The sequence below is a fragment of the Zonotrichia leucophrys genome, chromosome 6 (genome assembly GCF_028769735.1).
Source record: "Zonotrichia leucophrys gambelii isolate GWCS_2022_RI chromosome 6, RI_Zleu_2.0, whole genome shotgun sequence".
Lineage (NCBI taxonomy): Eukaryota > Metazoa > Chordata > Aves > Passeriformes > Passerellidae > Zonotrichia > Zonotrichia leucophrys.
The window spans coordinates 7,417,485-7,440,391 of record NC_088176.1 but is presented as its reverse complement, the minus strand read 5'-3'; the positions used below and the strand labels follow the sequence as shown (position 1 = coordinate 7,440,391).

The following is a 22,907-nucleotide window of genomic DNA, read 5'->3' as shown; positions in this document are numbered from 1 at the left end:
CAAAGGAGATTCCCCAGTACCACTGGATCAGTTGCTCTTCAAAACAAGGGATGAGTCACTTCATCTGTCAGTGAACAGAACTGTTTTCCATTATTTTCTTCCTGGTTTTCATCTTTCTGTTTGTCCTTTGAGTCATTTGGAAGTGTGTATGAGTGCTCACCATATTTTGATTTCAACAGACACTGTTCCTCAAAACACAAATTAGTGGCTCACATATCTGAAGATGGCCTATGTGCCTGTGTATAAAGCAGATATGGGCTTCTTCCTTCCTTAAAGTCAGTGCAGTTAAAGTTTGGAAGTCTCACTTCCTTTATGTAGCAAATACAGTGAGAGGTGTTCTTTGTGCCTCCTGAAGCTCTCACATTTTCTCCTTCCAGGGATGTGTCTTTCTAGAGCTGCATTGGATTTTGTATCCTAAGAAGCATCACAGATGATTCATACTGTGTTTATGTTTTGATTCCTGCGCGAGGGCGTACGAGGCCCTAGATCCGGCTAGCACGAGGGGTGAGAAGGCCAACGCCCCTGCGCATATGAAGCCAGCTCCCTTCGGCGTCTTGGCCTCAGGCTGGGCTGGAGGAAGAGCTCGGAGTTGCGCACGCGAGACGAATAAGGAGGTGACCACTTGCTGGGGGTGAACAGTCGGTTTATTGGGTGATCCGGAGGCACCAACAAGGAGGGGCACCAACCAGCAAATGGCCCCGAACAGGGGGAGCGACAAGGTTTTATAGGGAAGGGGAGGAGAGAGGAGGGGAGCCCAGCTATCCAATGGGGAAACTCAAAGGGAGGTACTGAACGTAACTGACATACACTAGAAACCAATGAATACAAAGTAAAGGAGGGGCCCGGGACCACAGCCAATCACAACCCCCAGAGAGGAGAAGGTTCTCGAAACCTGGGAGGAGTGGGGGATGATTGACTGTGCCCAGGGAGGAGAAAAACATCTACTTATAAGGTGGGATGAGGGAGGAGCGGTCATACAAACTGTAACATTAGCAACTAAAAATAGCACGGTAACTAGGCAACTTAACTGACAAGGAGGCAGTGGCGGGAAAAACTGGGGAGAGAGGAACCATTTACAAAGAACAAAAGAGGGTACATTACATAAAAGGGGGGAGTAAACTGAGAAACTTAAAACACACTACAACATCTCCCCGTTTCTTAACAAATTAAATAAAGAAAACAGGAATGTCCGTAACTCAAAAAGAAGGTGTCCGCGGCCGGTCCTGCCAATCTTCGCCTTCTTCGAGCTGGAGTTCGCCAGCCCACAGATGTTCTTGGGGCGGCTCGGTTGACCCCTCCTCGTCTGCAGCTCTTTCGGCCTCTGAGGAGAGGTCCTCCAGCTCGAAAGGTTCCTCTTGGGGAATTGTGGCATGATTGGCAGCCATAGTTGTGGCCCTGGCTATTAATTTTTGGACCAAACCGCGGATCAACATGAACAAAACTAAAAGTACAATCAAACTCAAAACAATCTTAGAAACTGATTCTAAAACTGAACTGGCCCACCCGCTGAGGCCCCAACCCTTGAAGATGTCCCCCAGCCAGTCTGATGTTTCCTGCTTGACCTGATGGACGAGGTCTTGTAGTCTTTTTATTGAGTGCCTGGCGTCCTCGGCTCTGGAGGACAGGTTCATGCAGCAGAGGCCCTCAAACTCTTCACAGTGATGGTGATGAAGCAGCAATAGAAAATCTATTGCTGCCCTGTTCTGGAGTGTCGCCTGCCTTGTTATTTCCTCGTCTGTAAGGAGGTCGTATAGCGCAGCTGAAGTAAGATTGGCTTGTTTAGCCACCCAACACTCTAGGCGGCCCAATTCACCTAGAGATTTGGCTACCGATACCCAAGGCAACAAGATGGTAAAGGCAACCGACTTTGAATGGGACCAATGAGTAATTTCATCATCACAGTCCTCAGTGAGATCTTTAAGATCTCTTTTGGATCTAGCCAATTCGGATGTGATGTTGGTCTTTTTCCAATTGATAATTTGGGTGACGTTGGGGGTAAACAGCGTCAGCCGACCAAAGGTGCACGGCCCTCCGACTAGACCAGAGGGGATGCCTGCCCACGCTCGGTCGCCACAAATCAAAAACACCCCCCTTGGAAGGGCATAAGGGGTCCGCTTGGTGGTGGTAGGGCCGACGATCTTCAAAACGGCCCGACACCACAGGTCCGCTTGATATTCTTTCTTTGCTTGCAGGACCACCTCAGTGCCCTTCTCGATGGGGGTAAGTGTATAATCAAACTGAAAACAAATAGTAGAATTGGCGGAACCGAGTAGATGTAATTCTGTGGGCTCGGAGGGCGCAGGATCCAGCTTCGCCACTCCGTCTCTCCAGGCGTTACTGGGTTCGAAACCAGGAAGGAAAGTAAGGCTCCGGGCCAAAATAGGGGAAAAGGCAGACTGAAAGGCAGGGGGGAACTCTCCTGGAGAGAAAGGGATCCCCACAAGGCAGGACGACATCGGGTCCTCTGCAGCGCCGGTGTCCAGGCAGATGCTGTCCTGTCCTAGCGATTGAGCCAAGGCACGCCAGACGTTAACTTTTGGCTGGGGAATGACCCACGGCTCCGTAGGTGGCAGAAGGAGTCCGCAGGTCGTCAGCATCAGCAACATCAGACAAGGGTTGGGATCTAGCGTTGTCAAAGCGGGGGCCATTCAGGGAGATGTAACTGAAATGAAAAGAGAGCGGTAAAAGTATATGGAAATCACAGAAATGGTTCCTCTCCAAACAACCAATTTAAATAAAACATGCGAGGGGTAACGGTTGGAGCTGGGGGGGAATAGGAGGAAAGGTGGTACAAGAGGTCAAGGGGTGGAGGAGAAGCTGGAGGGGAGGGTTCTTCAAAAACAGGGGGAAGCTCAGGAGAATAGGAAGACGGTTGGTGGTGTTGCTTCCTTCGCCGACGCCAACACGCTTGCCGGACCTGCGGTACTGCCTCTGTCTTGGTCCTCTGCTTCGGGACGAAGGGCCTGACCCACTTAGATGGGACCCACCTGGGGCCTGAGGGAGTGGACACGCAAGCGTATCCCCTCCCCCAAGTCACCAAGTCAAAGGGGCCCTCCGTCTGCCAGGTCTCCGGATCCTTTACAAGAACCGGCGGCCTGGCTTTGGGCTGCAGCTGCTGGTGACTGCCGAAATGCCGGACCACTGGAGGATTTTGGCTGTCAAAAGAGCAATTCAGAAAATTGAGGGTGTAAAGAGCTCTTGACAGCCGGACGTGGGGGGTCTCCACCTTCATTGCCGGTTGTTGTCGGGACAGGATCTTTTTGAGGCTCTGGTGGGCCCTTTCTACCATGGCTTGGCCTGTCGGGGAATAGGGGATGCCGGTTTTATGAACTATTCCCCATTGTTGCAGGAAGCTCCGCAGTTCCTTGGAAGTGTACGCAGGGCCGTTGTCTGTTTTTAGGACCCTAGGGATGCCCAAGACAGCGAATGCTTGAAGCAGATGCTTCTGAACATCCGCTGCCTTTTCACCTGTGTGGGCAGAAGCGTAGATAGCTCCGGAGAAGGTATCGACTGAGACATGGACGCAACACAATCGACCGAAAGATGGGATGTGTGTTACGTCCATCTGCCACACCTCACAGCTTGCCAGCCCTCGGGGGTTAACCCCCGAGGCCACGGTAGGCATTTGGTCATGCTGGCATTGAGGACATGTGGCCACAATCGCCTTGGCCTGCTCCTGCGTCAGATTGAATTGACGAACCAGGCCAGGCGCATTTTGATGGAACAGTTGGTGGCTGATCTTAGCCTGGCCGAACACGTCTGGGAGAGGGGCCTGCGAAACAGCAGCCGCGGCCAAAGAATCGGCACGACGGTTGCCTTCCGCAATGAACCCCGGCAGGTCTGTGTGTGATCTCACATGCATGACATAAAATGGATGCTCGCGGTGGGAGACCAACTCGACGAGCCTGTTCAACAATTCAAATAATCTTTTGTTCGTGACCTCTTGAAGAACTGCTGACTCAGCTCGGGACACTACACCTGCAACATACGCAGAATCTGTGACCAAATTGAAAGGTCCAGGGAATCTCTGGAATGCCCTGACGACTGCGTCCAACTCAGCAATCTGTGGAGAGCCCTCCACAACAGCAACATCGGTCTCCCACTGCTGAGTTTGAGGATTCTTCCAAGTCATCACTGACTTGTGGGATGCTCCAGACGCGTCCGTAAAAACTGTCAAAGCATCCAGCGGCTCCCTGCTCTGAACCTTTTTTAGTGATAATTTGAACTCCGAATTAAATAATTTGTGGGCCGGCCGATCTACTGTGATGCGCCCAGTGTAGCTGTCAAGTGCAAACTGAAGATATTCATTGGTTTGCAGCAGTTCTTCAAAGGTCTTTAATTTTAATTGGCCCGATTCCAATTCAATTGGAATATGGATGCATGAGAAATCACACCCTGCAAGCTCCCTGATCCTCGATCTTGCCTTGAGGATCAGTTCGGCTACCAACTCCTGTGGCCGTGTCATTCTTTTGGACCGATGGTGGCTCAGGAAGACCCACTCTATGATTAAGAGCTTCTCTCCTGAGCCTTGGTCCTTCTGACTGTCGTCCCACTGATGGATGATGCCATGAAGGTGTGGCAATTTTCCCAGTACTATAAATTTGAATGGCAGGCCCGGATGGTAACGATGGGCCTGCCTGGTCGAAATAGCTTTTTGTACCTTCTCCAAGGCCACCTCCGCCTCTGGGGTGAGAGTCCTAGGGGAACTGAGCCCCTCTCCCCCTTTCAACAAATTGAAAAGGGGGGCTAGGTCTTCGGTTGAAATGCCTAGCCAGGGTCTCACCCAATTCAAAGACCCACACAGTTGATGGACATCTGCTAGGGTCTGGACTTTTGTCCTAATAGCCAATTTTTGCGGAACAATGGTCCGCTTTGTAATTTCAAGGCCCAGGTATTTCCAAGGTGGCATCCGCTGAATTTTGTCCTGCTGGAGCTCGAACCCTGCAGCAACCAACGCATTGGTTGTCAGGTCAAGCGCATGGGCAAGCAGACTGTGGTCGGGCGCACACACGAGGATGTCGTCCATATAATGGTGAACAATGACGGCATCCCCGAGGGCTGTACGGATGGGTGACAGCAGCGAAGCGACATACCATTGGCAGATCACAGGGCTGTTCTTCATGCCCTGTGGAAGCACTCGCCAATGATAGCGCTTGGCTGGGGACTCACAGTTCACGGACGGAACTGTGAACGCAAAGCGCGGAGCATCGTCAGGGTGAAGGGGAATTTGGAAGAAGCAATCTTTTATATCGATTACTGCCAAATTCCAATTTTGGGGGAGCATTGCTGGGGAGGGCATCCCTGGTTGAAGAGGACCCATCTCAACTATTAATTCGTTAATTTTGCGGAGGTCGGTCAGGAGTCGCCACTTGTCTTTGTTGGGCTTCCTGATGACAAACACTGGGGAGTTCCAAGGTGACATGGTCTCCTCCAGGTTGCCTTTCAGTAGCTGCTCCTGAACGAGCTCGTTGAGCGCCTTTAATTTTTGCTTATTGAGTGGCCACTGCTTGACCTGTACTGGTTCATCAGAAAGCCAATTCAGCTTCCAGGTCCGGCACTCCTCAGTGGCCACTGCCCGAAAAACCTGGGGAGCCTTCGGGAGGTCAATTTTGGCTCCCCACTGGGCCAGTAGGTCTCTTCCCCAGAGAGGCTCTGTATAATCCAAAACGAACGGGCGTATCGAGGCCAATTGCCCGTCGGGCCCCTTAATTTGTACAATGCTCTTGGATTGGTTTGCCAATTGAAGGCCCCCAACACCAGAGATCGTGCCCGCAGCGCTTTGCAAGCCCCAATGTGACGGCCACTCCCGAGAGGGAATGATCGTCACATCTGCACCTGTGTCCAAAAGACCCCTCACTATCTTCTTGTCCCCGCCCAACGAAAGTTGACAGGTCAGGCGGGGCTTTTCCCTCCCCACTAGTTGTGCCCAGGCCACGGTCGGAGGCGATGTCTTCTCCGACGAAATCGTCCAGGGATCTTCTTCTGGCACTGGGATGGCCTGGGCAATGACCTGTCCCTTGGGGAGGAAAAGTGGGGGTCGGACACAGTACAGCCCTACCGCGAAACGGTCCCGGTCGGTAGTTACCAGACCAGGGACGATGTGGATGTCTCGCGGTGTGTGCTTGGTGTCTCCGACAACGGTCCACCTGCAACGTCTCAGTTTCCTCCAGCGACCCGGATGTTGCAGGTCGACAGACACCAGCTGGATGTTACTGCTAGGGATGTAAAGGTCCCTAGTCAGCTGCAGCCTGTATGGAGAAGCAGAGGACATGGTGTTAATTGCAGGTACAGCACCACAGGTAGATAAGGTCACGTCAGAAAAATATGTCAAATCCGGCAACATGTATGTCGGCGGTCCTCTCCTGTCTCTTCCCTCCCCGCAGGTTGTTGAACAGCCCGCCGTACTTTTATCATCGCGCAGGGAGGGGCTGCGCTCCAAACTTAGTTTTTTGCTTCTTCGTTCTCCTCCCTTTCTCGCTTCCGCCTGTACTCTAAGTAATCAAGGCGCATCGGGCACTGGGGCATCCAATGCCCGACTTTGCCACAAAGATGGCAGGGGTGGGTGGCTGATGACCTTCTGCCGGACCCAGGTGTTGAGGGTCCGGCCACGGGGGCAGCTTCTGCTTCCATGAAGTCCGGCTCGGGGCATTCAACAAAAGCCACAGATGTTCTCTTGGGCCGTGGTGCCAGGGAAACCTGACGCACCACGACCTCAATCATGGCCTCTATCGTGGGCTGGGGACTTCGAGGGAGAGTTTTTATAGCCTTGCGGCACTCAGCGTTGGCATTGCTGAATGCCATCCGCTGAAGCATCCTCTCCCTGTCATCATCCCCAAGCGCCTGCGCCTCCACATATCGGTAGAGGCGCTCGATAAAGGCCATGTATGGCTCTTGCGCTCCTTGCCGGACCTCATCCTCCTCCCATTGGGAGGTCACCACCTCCAGCTTGAAGAAAGCCCGCTCAGCTGCCCGGGCGGTCTCCACAAGCTGGGAGGGGAATAAGGCTTTCGCCTGAGCTGCCCCCTCTGCCCACTGTCCCTCACCCAAAAGGTGTTCCTGGGTGATTACCAGACCATCTGCGTCATGAGACATTGCAGGATTCCCCCACATATTGGGGAGAACCTCCAATATCTCCCTCCTCCATTCCCCCACCCAGACCCTAAACTCCATGGGCCTAGCAAGGCTGGAGAAGAGGGCCCTCAGGTCAGCCGGCACCAGATCTCCCTGTGCAAGGGCATTGCGGAGCATACCCCGGAAGTACTCTGACCCCCGGGAGTAGTCCTTCTGCGCCTTGCACAGCTCCTTGATCCGGGCCTGTGCTAAAGGCACCCACTGGGCCTGAGGGGTCCCCTCCCCACTCAGGTGGTAGGTAACCGGAGCGGCTTCCAACAAGGGCGCCTGCTCTGGCTTCCGGTCATCCACCCCCCCCCGCCCGGAACACAAAGCGTGGGAACCGGAAGGAGGAGCGTGGGAACCGGAACTGGAGGAGGTTGAGGCGGGGTCTGGCAATGACGCAGGGTGAGGGAGTGGGCGTGACCAACCACCCCTCTCCGCCCCCTGGGTGACGCTCGGAGGCGGAGGGAAGTACAGAGGCGGAGCGGGGGAGGAGCGAATGGGGGGCTGAGCCGGGGAGGAGTTCGGGGAGGAGCTGATTGAGGGGCGGAGGACGGAGGAATGGGTGGGGCGGAGGGAGGATATGAGGGAGGGGTAACCGAAAAAGAGGTTGGGTCTGGGGGAAGGAAGGGGTTGGGGCAAGGGAGGAAGGGGTTAACCGAAGAAGAAGGAGCCCTGGCGGGAACGACCACGTGGCCACCGCCATCTTGGGCTCCCAGGGAGCCATTTTGTGGATCATCAAGAAACCGAACAACTTTGGTCTTTTCAACTGGGGATTTGGGAACTGGGGTAGAGGGTGAGGAAAGAAGAGGAACCTGGCCAGGGCTCCTCGAAGGGGGAGGCTGAGCAGGTCGAGGGGGAGCAGGGGAAGGATGGACCCCCTGCCTCTTGTCGGCCTTCAAAATCCCCCTCGAGGGCTCCTGCCTAAGGGAAGAGGGAAAGGATTGAGGGGTAAGGGCAACAGAACGAGGGGAACGGGGGGATAAACCAAAACTTGCGGGCCTTTTCTTAGGTTCCCCTGACGAGCGGAGTGCCGCAAGCACTCTGCCCGCCCAGAATGCCACGGTTGCTAATTTCGTCTCCCCGGAATTAACAGCTTCTTCTAATTTGGCCAAAACGGCTGCCCAAAACCGTGGCTGCTTGGCAAGTTCCGGGGAAACTTCGGGGAACTTTGAAAAGACCCACTTAACTAAAAACTTTAACTCTTGCTTGGGGGCCTTCTGACCACCCCCAAGCAGCAAACCTTTAACAACATAATAGACCTCCTTTTGGGATTTTCCCAAGCCAGCACCCATGGCTCCTTTCTAGTGCAGGAACTGCTGTCACTAGAAAGGGGGAAAATCCACTGGTGGTACAACCACCCGCCTGAAAAATAACAAAAACTAAAACAACAAGCTATTCGCCACCAGCCCCTGCTCCCCCCACTGTCCCCAAGTCTGGGGTTTCAGCAAAGGGAAAAAGGATTTGGGTGGTGGGTCCGGGCCCCAAGTCTGGGGATACCGACCCCACAGGAAAGACAAAACAAAAAAGGCACGGGGGTGAGGAAGAGCCTCAGGGGAAGAGGGTGGGGGGTAGGTCCCCAATGCAGGGCATGTACCCCTAGGGGAAGGTTAAAAAGGCAGGGGGGAAGTCGGAAAGGTCCCCAGAGCGGGGCCCGATCTTACCAGCCTGGTGGCGACAGCAAAAGAAAAATCAGGTGGGGGTCTTCGTCTCCGGGGTCGTCCTCACTGGGTGCGAGGGGTCTCGATCCCGATCCCCAGGGAGCGCTGCCCCTAAAACAGGGCCTGCTACTACCTGGGGTAGCGCGGCGTCCAAAGGAAACGAAATGTCCAATTCCGAAGGGTCCGGTGGTCAGCTGTCCAGGCGGTCAGTTGTCCACTTCAGGCCCCACGTTGGGCGCCACACTGCGCGAGGGCGTACGTGGCCCTAGATCCGGCTAGCTCGAGGGGTGAGAAGGCCAACGCCCCTGCGCATAGGAAGCCAGCTCCCTTCGGCGTCTTGGCCTCAGGCTGGGCTGGAGGAAGAGCTCGGAGTTGCGCACGCGAGACGAATAAGGAGGTGACCACTTGCTGGGGGTGAACAGTCGGTTTATTGGGTGATCCGGAGGCACCAACAAGGAGGGGCACCAACCAGCAAATGGCCCCGAACAGGGGGAGCGACAAGGTTTTATAGGGAAGGGGAGGAGAGAGGAGGGGAGCCCAGCTATCCAATGGGGAAACTCAAAGGGAGGTACTGAACATAACTGACATACACTAGAAACCAATGAATACAAAGTAAAGGAGGGGCCCCGGGACCACAGCCAATTACAACCCCCAGAGAGGAGAAGGTTCTCGAAACCTGGGAGGAGTGGGGGATGATTGACTGTGCCCAGGGAGGAGAAAAACATCTACTTATAAGGTGGGATGAGGGAGGAGCGGTCATACAAACTGTAACATTAGCAACTAAAAATAGCACGGTAACTAGGCAACTTAACTGACAAGGAGGCAGTGGCGGGAAAAACTGGGGAGAGAGGAACCATTTACAAAGAACAAAAGAGGGTACATTACATAAAATGGGGGAGTAAACTGAGAAACTTAAAACACACTACAACAGATTCCCTACATTTTCTGATGTATTTTCTTAAATCCAGTTAGTCAGTTATTTTCTTAGACTTCAACAGCATCAGGGCTCACAGCAATTTTTCTTCTAGAGTGCTTAATCCTTCCTGGTCACTTTTTTATGAAACTCCAGTCCACTGTCCTTTAAGCAAAAGAACTAGAACTGTGACAAATGGACTTGAAATTTTGCTTTTGTCATTTTAATTCCAAAGAGAAGGAATTCAGTTTTCTTATGACATGTACCAGTTGCAAAGTTAACTTCAGGAGTTTGCTCCCAGGTGTGAGGAATACGGTGAAGTGGGGTGAAAGCTGATGAAGGGAAACAATAACAAGAAATAAAGGAAGTAAAAGCATTAGTGTTTTCCTTCAGGCAGTGGTGTCACTGTCCATTACAGCGGGTGACAAGCAGCTTTGTCAAGCCCCGTGCCCGCCTGTCTCTGCAGGCGGGTTGGTGTGATGGGCTGGGCACTGAGTGACAGCCAAGGAATGAGCAATCTCCTCATGGCAGGGTAGAAATATTCCAGGTCCCTGTTCTCAGCTGAAATAAATCACAGTGAGAGAGAAAAGACAGTGCTAGACCGCGTGCTATGCTGTGAATTTCATACGTCCGAAAATATTAAATCTGATTATTCCTTTTTAGAAGAGACATCTTAAATCAAAGGAATTTATTTTCTGTATTGAAATATTAATGCAAATATTCTGGTAAAATTTCTTGGTACTAAATAAAGTCTTTTGTGTGGGAGGTTTTGAGGTCTTTCTAAATTATCTGTTCAATCCAAGGTAGGGATGGCTATGTTTTGTCAATAAGAAGCAAAATTATGGAATTGCTATGAACTCCAAAAGCTACATTAAGAATTACACAGTAAAAACTAAACTACTTATATAATCTATTTAAAATTTTTAATCTGAATTTTTTGATCTAAATTTAATCCTCATATATGGCCCAATCATGTTCTATATCATAGTTGGTTTTCTATGTTTTCAATAATTTTTTGGTGATATTTTAGGTAAACATTCACCACTTGGAAAATTATGTTTCTTTCCTAATATGTTTTCAGTCTTTAGTAGCTGAAATTCTAGTATCGGGTTGAGGTTAATCAGGGGTTTTTATTCTTTATCCAGTTCAATTGCAGAATTTTTAGTGTTCTTCTTGAATGATGCTTCTTTGGCCTGGAAATCTAAAAATCCTTGCTCTGTCCTCAGGAAAATTGAATTTTAACAGGACTTTTAATAAGGAAAGTTATGACATTTTTGCACCTACTCATTTTAGCATATTTGCCTCTTTGGAAAAAGTATTGGAAAGGTTACAGATGGAAGGGAAGAGTTGTTTGGACTGTGTTAAACTTCTTCATTATATTTCAGTCTATCATGCTAAATTTGTCCAGAATTTCAGTGGAAAATACATATAAATTTTATTTATTATTTTTTCATATGCAATATCACTTTTTGAGAGAAATATGGAGCATTTGACCCATGAAGGACAAGCACATAAAATTATACGAAATATTAAAGTATTTTCCATAACTAAAGAATCATAATCATGCTTCGTGGGTGTGATATTCTATTTATTCAGTGGAGATTAATTTCATTTTACATGAGATCAGATACTCTTGGTTGTAAATTTTTTTATTTGTTACCTCAGAGAGGTGAAAGGAAGAACCACAGAGGGTAAAAGTTCACATCTAGAGCTTTATTGTGTAATATATTTCAGAGTCCTTTTACATGGTTCACTTTAATCTGATATTGGATTGGCAGATTAAATGGGAATGCTGATCTCTCAATAGCATCTTGGTGTACACTGCATCCATTTTCCCTTTTAAGTTGAATATAAAGGCTGTTTGTGTGATTGATCATTCATTCATACACTACTATAGCAGCTTGTGGTACATTTACCAGAAACCCACAGCCTTGTGGATGTATGCATGAATTATGTATGTAGGAAAATAGAAATCTAAAAAATGTATGTGTACTTCTTTTGTAGTTATTTTTTAATAATTATTTTATTGAATAAAGTTATTTAATGCTCCCCCCCATCCTCTATAACATTGTAGCACGTGTACATAATGAAAAAAATGCCAATACTTTTTTTCATAATAATTTTTCTGCTAATTACAAATTCCCTGTTCAAACGTTTCTTTTTTCTTTACTCTCAAGAAGATTTTTGATGCTTCATTGCACAGGAAAGACCAATGAACCCAGGCTTTGCAAAGGCAGTTGTCAGAGATGATTTTAAACTGTTATAGGAGTTTATGCCTTGGGAGAAGAAGAATTAATTTGGTTTTCTGTATTGAATATATATTAATAAATTATTTAGCACAAAAATAGTAGCTATTCTGACTAATAAATTAATCCATATTATATTTATATTTCATTGCTACTGCTTACTTTAAAATATAAATAATATAAAATGCAGTTGACACCATTGATACTTCAATCTCCCTTTTCCCATTATGCATTCAGAGCTTAAATTGTGAAGCTTTATTTATACCATTATTGAAGTCTTAGTTTGTCATTTTACTTCATTTTGCTCTTCTGACTGAAAATTATTTTCATCATATTTCTAATAGTAATTTTTAATGTGCTGCTCTGGAGACCCACAGCATTCTTTTGGTAGTATCATGGTTTTAACCATGACAAAGTAAAACAAATTCCATGTGGATGTTCTTTTCCATGCATTCTTACCAAATACAGTGTTAAATCTGGAAGGACCAGATTAGAAGGCAGATGTATATTTCTTATTAACTCTTAATCTGTTTTGTATAAGTTTGGTAGTTGTGAACGTGTGAAAAGAGAATTTTAAGGGAAGTTATGTGACTTTCATGAATCACTTTATGCAAGAGTTATTTCTGGGGATATATGGATTTTCAGGACTGCATCAAAAAATAACATTTTAATCAGTCATCTGGATAAGAAGAATTATCCGTGTAATTAGTTTCAAATGAACTTGAAACTTGTTGCTTAACTTGTGTGAATTCCATTTGAGACACAAATAAATACAAATTTGCATTTAAATGATTTTTGGTAATACTTTGAGTTTTAAATACCATCGTAGATACTTTACCTCATATTCAGGCATTTCTTTAACTCTGCAGTTTGGAAAGCAAGAATTCAGTGCCTGAACCCTTTGTGGCTTTTGGATTACAGGGTTCACATTTTCCTTGGGTTCCTTTAATTCAGAAAGAAGCTGTGGGGAAAAAGAATGGAATATAGATCTAGGCTGATGGAAAAAGCCCTGTCGTATTTAAGGCTGTGCAACAATGACATTTTGTACCTGAAGAGGGAAAAATTGCAGCTCTTGGCATTATCTGTTCCAGAAAATGGAGTGTTCCAGAAAATGGAGGCAGTGCATGGAGCTGCTGGTGCTGGTGGTGGTGTCATGACAAGCAGGAATAGGAAAAGGACATTCCTGAATCACCTGGATGGTGATGCTGGCTTTGTTGGCAATGCCTTTCACTGGCTGTGCCTCTCCCTGAGCAGGAATTCAGCACTCCTGGCTGAAATGTCTTGGCTCCACAGCCAGGATTCATTTCCCTGACCCCACACATTGTGCTACTATGAACTGGAATTTGCATATACTACTTCCTTGCTAGCCAAGACTACTTTTCCCTTAATCCTTATACAATTTAATTTGGAATTGTAACATTTAATTCCCAGAATCATTCTAAATTGCTAATCACTGAAATAGTCCTACTTATAATGATGTTTATAAAACTTTCTGATTCATAGCAATTTAATTAATCATTAAAAAATATACTGCTGTCATACACATCAGATTTCTAATATTATGTTTACAATGCTTTGTGCTTCAGATAATCCTGTTGAAATCTTTGGAGCTGCTTGTCATGTGTACACCAGTTAACACAAGGATGGCTGAACCCAGCACATCATAATCATAAACACAATGTTCTTGTCAAGTACAATGAAAGAAATCAATTGCTGTGACAATAATTGCTATTTGAAGTCACGGTGCTAGAAAAATAATTGTTCAATTATTTTTATTTTAGAATTGTGCTTGCTTTATAAAATATCAATTAAAATGGGCTCTATTTGCCAATAAAAAGATAGTTAATAATGCGTTGGGAAAGCAGTTCTTAGAAAAACAGTTAATGTGATCTGTTGGGAAACTTTTGCAGTACTACCTTGAAGAGATTAACTTAGGTATGAGACTTGTTTTCTTTGCATATATCCACATTAAAAAGTTTCTTTGTCATTAGTTTGTTTTCCTGAATGTGTTAAATTGTAGTTCATGTTTTTACTAGAAGAGAAGCAATAGAGTGTGGGGTCACTCTTTAGATTGCTAATTAGGGAATGGTACATTTTTGTGCCCATGTCAAAGAGAAATCAACAGGCAGAAGGTTGGTGAATACAGAAGGATATTTAATTACTGTCTCAGCTCAGCAAGACTCAGGTGACTGAGCAATAATTGCCTTGATGGCCCAAGTCCTATGTTCAAAAAGACTTGGGAGAAGCCTTTAAAAGATGTGCCAATATATATAGGTGGGCAGTAAATGAGTCTGCTATGCCCTTAACAAACTTGGTGAAAGGATTTTTGGGAGCTTCTCAATGTGTTGGTGAGCAGTGAACAAAGAGGTCATCCCTTGGGCAAGATGGTGCTGAGGACCTGACATCCACACTGAACGCTTTTTTTGTCTCGGAACTAGCTCTAGTTTAGTTCCATGGAGAGATGGAACTAAACTCCCTTTGGCTCTGGAGTGAACATTGCACATCTTCTAACTGAGCTCCAGGGCTGCTCCACAGGGGCATTTAGGGGTTGTTTCAAAAGCCCATTCCAGATCCACACTAAGCCAGCCCTGCAGGAGTTTCTCTTGGGTCACAGGATGGGTCTGTCACATCTTGGAGCATGGGGACAGGATGATGGCAGCTGGTAGAGCAGCCCTGACACCCTGTGCTGGCCCAGCTGTGCTGCTCCCAGCGTGGGCCCAACCAGGGATGCTGCCCCACGCTCTGCATTGCCTTGTCCCGTAAGAAGAGTAAATGTGATGGGTGCTCAAAGTACAATCTCACGTAATTTTTCATTTTGGTAGATTTAAAAGTATGCTAGATGAAAGTTAAAGTTTTGTGAAAGTGTTTGCTTTCATTGGTTTGTGGAAATTTATTTGAATTATTGTGCAAATTACTGTCTTAAGTAAAATCATAAAACCAACAGTTATTCTCTTTGTATGTTAAACAATTAGAGAATGAAAAAAGAAATAACAAAGAATGGCACATTTTGTTTTGTTTTGTTTACCTTCCATTTACAGTATTGATTCTTAAAATATTTATGCTTAGTTCCTTTTACATCCCTGCAAAAATAAGTAAACTATTTCACTTTAACTAAAGTATTACTTTGATACAATATGTAATTTATAGGCATTAATGCATAATAAAAAATAGGAATTCCATAGTGTAGTTATTATGCATTCATAGAGCTTAAGGCACAAATGTGTCATTAATTCATCTGGTCTAAACATGCTGATCATTACATTTCACAGAATTCCCCTTCTATTTATCCATGCAATTTAAATTTCTTTAAGGATATCTACACATTTTATTTCAGTTTGCCCAGACCAAGCAGCAACACATCCAATAATTCCCTTAACACTTTTTAGTTTGCCGCCTAAAGAATCACAGAGAAACTAATTTCTGAGTTATGGAAAACATTTTAGTTTCTTCAGCCAGGTCTGCACTAAATATGCCTAAATGTGACCTCTGGAAGTCAAAAATTTGCTCTGTTGATTGCAAAAATAGTTATGCAGGCAGTAATTATTCCTCGCAATTTCCCTTCTCCTTGTTCTATTAAATCACAATTTCTTTTTCATATTGCCCAGAGCCCTTCTGGGCAGAGCATCTGCATAGCCCAGACCTCCCTGCTAGCCCTGGTGTTCTCCTGCAGCCTTTCCTTGGCCACGCTCCTCTGCTGGGCTGGACACAAACTCTGTTCAAGGCTTCTTCCTCTGCAGTTCATTGGTTCTCCAATTGTTGTCTCCAAAATCATGCTAGGACAATAACTTCCAACCAACCTGTAATCATTTTCCAGCATGCTTTTTTAGTGTTTCCTCCTGTTTTGTTTCACGTGGTTTGAAGGGGAAACTGTGCAAAGCTGTATCCTTGTCTTCTGGCACTTTTTGTTTGCTCTGGAGAGCACAAAATCTTAATAATACTTGGGCTGCTGTGGTTTTAAGAGTGTCTTGGAAATTGTCTGTTTGGGAGGATTTACATTGATAAATGCAGAAAGTCATTCTTGGGATAGCATTTCATAACCCATGTACTTTGCAAAGGCACTTATCCAAATGTTTGTTGATTTGGATGGCACTCAGTCTCAACTGGAGACTCAGAGATGGTGCACATAATCTGTGATCATGTGGATTAACTGCAGGCAAGTTGCCACTTGATCTTTTCCAAAAGTGAAATTATTTATTTGTGAAGTCACTGTCAGCAAAAGATTTGGTCCAAATTTTGAATACCTTTTGTGATTTTTCTCTGTATTCTTTCCATGTTTTCCAATCTCCTTTCAGAAAATGCCAATGGCAAAGCTTTAAGAAGAAGTCTGATAGTATCTGTTTTGGCAGTACCTTGTAGAGTGATAAATTTATCTCTCAAGTGCTGCTTACTACTGTGCACCTGAGTATTTAAGGTTGTTTTAACCCTTTCTGTTTCAGCATCCCAGCAGTAATTCATACTGAATTGTCATTCACACTGGTCTCTAAGCTGGTTTGGGAACTCTTTCATTCCAAGAGAAAAAAATTCTTTGTAATGTAAATAAAGTCTGACTTCCTTGTTCTCATAAATACAATTTAGCAATGATTATGTATTAAAAAAATCTAAAAATTGACCATTGTACAATCTCTTAAACCTCTGTGCCATTAACCACTGTTAACCACTTTTGTCTTTGTGTCATGCATAGACCTCTCAGCTATTATAAATTTGTCCCATCAAAACTGAGTGGATCTGATGGGAACTTTGTAACCCATCTAGAAGTTCCCTTTTCTGATGTTGGTCCCCTGCTGACAGTTTCTTTTTTATCTACCTGATGGCCAATTTTCAGTTCATTTAATTTGCACTGCACTTTCTGTTTTTATCTCTGTCACAAGGAGGAGATAAGTACAATGGGGGACTGGAGAGCATCCACCTACACCTGTCCTACTGGTTTTTTACATTTTTTGCCTGTGATGTTAATGTCTTTATCATGGCTCCCTTCAAATCCCTATTGTTTCAAAGCCAAAGAGAACTTATTTCTTCTACCATTTCATTCCCCTGACCAAGCTGACTGCTTTCTTTTATACCTTTTACATTCAGCTTAGATTTTTAGAGATAAGATGATGGTTGCTTCAAGGTAGAGGCACACTATAGATTTATGCACTGACATCCCAATGCTTTCTGGTTTGTTTTTTATTCCTTTTCTAATCTCTTTCAACATCCTATTTTCTGTTTTGACTGCTACTAAACATTCAGTTGATATGTTCAAAGAACTCTCTGCAATGACTTCATGATCATTCTCTTGAGTGGTAATTGCTAATTTAGAACCTATCATTGTGTATTTGTAGCTAGTTGTGGTGGGGTTTTTTTTCTTGTGCACATTGCCTTCAGTTCATTGTCACTGAATTTCATTCTCTTATTTTATTGCCAAGTCACTCTGCATTGTGAGATCCTTTGCAGTCAGCTTTAATTTTTATTGCCCTACATAAAGCAACGATGTTATCTCACCACAGCCTGGAACTAGGTTAATGTCACAAAATCTATTTTCGATCTCTTTCTTCATTCATTCTTTAGCATGAATTTTGATTCACCCCCTAAAAAACCACCCCCTTAAAATAAAAAAAAGGAGGAAAAATAAAGTAGAATATTTACTTGCCAAGAAAAGATTATACAAAAGTCACATTATCAATGCTGTAACTTCCAATGGTTTATAGTACCTTATGGGTGCATCTTTAAGACACTAATTTCTGATTTTAGCTTTGCAAGTAATTGATGTTTTGACTGATGAGAAGAAAATTCAGTGTGACCCACTCCACTGACATACAGAGCACAGAATCCATTTGTCTGAAGTCTTTCAGCCAGAACTCTGAATATTTTTTTATTCTACTAACTTAAGAGAACTGTTCAAGAAATTAATAAATGTGAAGGAGAAAATTTTCTAAGGGTAGATATTCTCTTCCTGGTCATAATAAATCAGTCACACAGTGCAAGGCTCTCTCTTAGTTTCTTGTGTCCAGCTCCCTTGCATGTATTAACCTTTTCTAAATTCCAGGAGCACTGAGTTAAAAATTGCAAACAGAGTTGCTGTTGTTTCCCTAATTTAGTGGGTTTTGGAAGGACTGCAGAGGAGGGGAAGAGTGAGTTGGCTTTCCTTGCTTCATGCACAGCATCCCAATCTCTAGCAGCACAGCAGTACCCTGATGCTGCCCTAAAGCATCTGTTGCAGGAACCAGCTGGACACTGCAATGTAGAGGAAGGGAAATATTTCTGGGAAATACTGTTTATAAGTCCTTCTTGACTTAAAAACCTTAAAACATGTTGCTGCAAAACTGAATTTATTCTGGTGGTCAGTGGGGTTTTTTTAGCTCTTCTCTAGACAACCAAATATAAATTTACAATCACTTGTACTTACTTGCCTTTAAAGGAAGGCATTGGTGTTACCTTGCACTTATGCACAGTACTCCTCTGAACTATACCACTTCCATAAATATTGGTATTTCCTGTATTAAAGAATATATTTTGAAGCTTTTTGGCAGAAAAAAAAAATTGTAGATCTCTAGTAGTTAATTCAGTTGTTAGTATTAGATTAATTGAAATCACTTTGTACAGTAGAACAGCTAACACTGTGTGAAGGTTCTTCACACAATTAGTAAATCCAGATACTTATTTAAAAAAAAAAACCTGTCTAAAATTTGAAAGATCCTCTGCATCATTACAAGTGCCAGCTTTAGAAGCCTTTTTTCAGTATCCAAAAACTCACTAAAACAGGTTGAGTTCAATGATCTTCCTACTAAAATACTTTATGGATTAAATGTTACAATACAAAGATCCTGAAGCAAGAGAGAAGGTGTATGCTCTGATTGTGCACTGCAGGTGTTTAATTTTCTTTTTTTTCCCTTCTTCTGTTGTGTCTTTGGAACTGTAATGTGGTGATGTCCTTGGAGATGTTTTCCCTGGGCAATTACCCATGGAAATACTCAATAAGATAACATAGGCCTATTGTCACTGTGCAAACCCAGCTCCTCAAACTAATTACACTCCTTGTGTAGTTGCCCTGCCTGCATCCCAGGAAATTACTCAGAATTTACAAAGTGAAAGAAATATAAATTGCTATATTTTTTTTTTGCTATACTTCATCCTCTTTTTCCATCTACTAAACATGGAACATGCAGTGCATATTTGTTGAGACTGTTGTGGGTATCTGGAGGGTTGTACTGGAGCTTATCCCATGATAATGGAAACATTTCCAGGAGAAAACCAGAGCATGTGATGTGCATTTGCTTTGACTTTGAACATGGATGGTTAACTCTTTGTAATTCTGGCAGAGTTTAGTTTTCCCCAATTTTTGGGGTTTATTTCCTCATGCTAGAATGCATTTTTATTACCTTTGACACTCTAAAGACATAAGCTTTTCACAAGTTACAATTATTATTTTTTTTCTTTTGTAATTGCAGTTGTTTCTTATCCTTACTGCTGGTAGCTGCTGTCGTGTGGAAAATCAAACAAACCTGTTGGGCTTCTCGACGGAGAGAGGTATCAATAACTTTCAGATTATTGTAGTAGCTTTATCTTTCAGAATATGTTGAGAACTTTGATTAACAGTCACTCCTTCCCTTTCTCATGTATATCCAATTTAAATAATTAGCACTTCAAAAACAAATTAGCACTGCAAAAATAAAACGAAGTCATTTTATACCCTTGACTTTTTTATGATGAAGAAGGAGAAAAATTTATTTCTTTCTCCTGTCAAGAACTAAAGGAATTACAGTACTAGGCTGCAGAAAGGTAATATTTCCTTATGGTAGCATGTTTAGAATATTTAGAATATAATTGAATAGAATATTTCAGTTGAAAGGATCCTGCAAAGAATTATTCAGCCTGACCATTTCAGGGCTGACCAAAGGTTAAACCACATTGTTAAGAGTATTGTCCAAATAAATAATAATTTCTTGTGCACTGATGAGGTTGGGGCACTGATCACTTGCTAGGAAGTCTGTTCCAGTGTTTGACCACCTTCTCTGTAAATAAATCTTTCCTAATATCCAACCTGAACCTTCCCTCAAAGGAGCAAATTTCTCTCTCTATTAGAATCAGTAGTTACATCATTAAATCTGTGGCGCAATTAAAATCTTCAGTAAGTTTTCATACATAGAATCACCCTATTCTTTTGTGGTCTAAATTCTCACAGCTATGTTGAAAAATCTGGACCAAATCTTTTTTCTTACCTGTTTGACAATTTATTACAGTTAAATGAGGTTAAACTTTCTCTATGCTGCTACATGTATATGACTGCATACTGATAGTTGTGATATTTCATTTTGCTCTCATAAATGAGATCTAAAATTTGTAGACAGTGATGTTTTCCCTTCTTGAACCTTCTAATCTTGATGATTTTTGGAAAAAGCACTTGCTTAACGTACTATAATCTTGAGGGTTTATTTTAAAGACCAGCTTTGGTCTACTTAATGATTTTTTTCTTAGTATACTGGTGCTATGAATGTTTAAATAACTTTTTCTGTAGATCTACAGTGAATTTATATATGCTTTAGAAGTCCCAGATAACTTGCACTTATAATTTTCCTTCACTGAAATTATAATGTACTAATGGCAAGGTTTAGCTTCAAGCGGTGCTACAAAGGAAAATGTATGTTATTGCTACTTGTTTCCTTTTAGTACGTTTTTTCTTTATTATTTATATGAACATTGTTAAAAATTTTCTGAGGGCAAATTCTCATCTATTTCTTGAAAATACAGATGAAATTTACTGTAAACTACATTATTCAACATAATATTATTTCATTTAAATTTGTCTCAATACTTTGATAGTTCTGTGCAAAACTGTGTTGTGATAGAATGTAGTAGTTCATTGATTTAATTCCAGATGTTAATGAGGTTGGTTTATTGATGTTTTTAAGAACAAATATGAATGTACCCCTTCCCAGATCTAGAGGGTCTGATTTGTGTTCTGTGATTGCTCTCCTAGATTTTTGAAATATAATATTTTTAATGTGGTCTTCAGGCATCATTTGATAATGAAAATATTTTCATGCAAAAAGTTTCTCAAGTTTTCCAAGCTTTGTTTTCCTAATATCATCAAAAGTACTTCTAAGACTGTTATGAAAGCTAAAATAAGCTATTTGATAAATGCAACATAAACATCAACCAACTTCTTCAGAAGAGCAAAAGAGAAGGACATACTTGGCAACTGGATTGGAACTCAGTGCTTTATGGTTGGTTCTGAATCTTGGCTTTCCTTGAATATAACTAGAGAAACTTGGTTTTGTCTTGTAGCTAGAGTTCAGTGGCATTATGAATTGTAAATGCTGGAAGAAATCTCCATTATTTTCAATCTGCTCTTGACCACCAGCTGCAGTTCATGTAAAATACAAGTTTTTTATTACATTCCATGCAATATTTTCCTTTAATCTAGCTAGAAAACTTCTATTTATATGTAACATATAAGATTTTGCAATTAAGTGTTGCAAATAAATTGTGTGAATAGCACACAGAGACAATCTACTGTTGAAAAGATTTCTGAAGTATCTACTTTAGAGCCCATTTGGCAGATGAGCTTTTAATCTCTTTCATCATTCTTTAAAGACAGGAATGTTTGACTCTTTAGATGTTACCTTCAATATAGACCCAAACTACAGTAATAGAAATAAGCAAGAACACAAACAAATACAGAAAAGCTTGCTATTAAACGCTGTGCCTTCTTTTATTGTTCCTCCTTATTTTCTTTCCTCTGAAAGACGAGGAACATTACCATCCAGTTCTTGTCATCTTTTAGTAATACATTTTATCAGGGTCTTGAGGTAAGCCAGTAATTTTTTTTTCAAGATTTGTAGAGCTCTATGTGTAGCTGAAAATTCAGAACCTTGTCCTGTTTTGCCCTCTGACTTCAATGCTTGGCTAAATTGGGACGTTATTGATTCCAAATTGAACATAGCATGGCCCCAATCCAGTACAAAGCAGGAGCAAGTTGTTTGCATTGTGAAGAGGGAATGTCTCAGTTATCCCACTAATTTAGAAATTTTCCCTCCAGTTTCTTTCCTAATTCATTGCTCATTCAGCAAATACTTGCTTTGCACTGCTCAGAGCACTGCCCATATCTTGCTGAGCAGTTAAAATTTAGGTTCTATCATAGATACAGGTAAGAAACTGTTACATTGTGTATTTATGAAAGTGGATAAATGTTTTCCAAAAAACTTTACCTGATGTTTTTCTACACTAAATTTAGCTTCCTTTTCCCTTATCTATTGGTCTTTCAGTTTATCTAGTTGAAATAATTTTTCCCTAAGTTAAGACCTTGAGCTTTGGTAAATTTTTTTCTCATAAAAAAATTTTGGTTCATATTTTTTTCCTACCTACATTCCTGTCTCTTAAGATATATTTTATCTCAAGTTTTTTAACTTTATATTTATACTTTAACTCCTGGATGAGCTTCTCTTCTTCTCTCCTGCCTTCTGAAAGGGCAAGAGACAGCAGACACTGTCTTACTTTATACCATCAAAGTTATTCACATTCTGCATTGAGGGAAATTGGAAAGTATCATTCTTTTATTTTATAGTTCCAAAAAGATCAGTGAAACTTTGAGCAGTAGAACATGAACAGCCTCCTGCCTGGCATCCCTTGACACCTTCCACCACCCATCCCTCCCATGGATTTGTGACATTTAAAAAAAGGTTTTTAAGAAGGGCTGAAGTAAGATAGTGGAATATGGCACATCTCAGGGAGCTTGTTCCTTAAAAAGAATAATACAGAATATGATGAGATGATTTGCAAAGAATAATTCTTATAGTAGTATCTTGATAAAAACACCCCCAAAAGAAACATCAAAGTCCCAAGAAAACAAAAACAAAGCAGGAGGAATTTGGAACGTTCATGAGAGAGCAAGATAACATTTACAGGTAAGTATGGAAATTGATGCAGGGTTAGAAAAAGGGGAAGATATACATGCATATCAAATAAAGGAGTTCCTAAATATTGCAAAGTTTAGGA

At 43.1% G+C, this 22,907-nt stretch overlaps 1 protein-coding gene across 3 annotated transcripts in view; it reads left to right on the top strand.

The window, feature by feature from the left end:
• The window catches only part of ATRNL1 (attractin like 1), a 440,678-nt gene that overhangs the window by 217,736 nt on the left and 200,035 nt on the right, over window positions 1-22,907 (top strand). For all 3 annotated transcript variants that reach the window (XM_064716242.1, XM_064716241.1, XM_064716243.1), the window contains exon 26: window positions 19,361-19,439. In XM_064716242.1, the coding sequence (XP_064572312.1) occupies window positions 19,361-19,439 (79 nt within the window). The remainder of the gene's footprint in view (window positions 1-19,360; window positions 19,440-22,907) is intronic.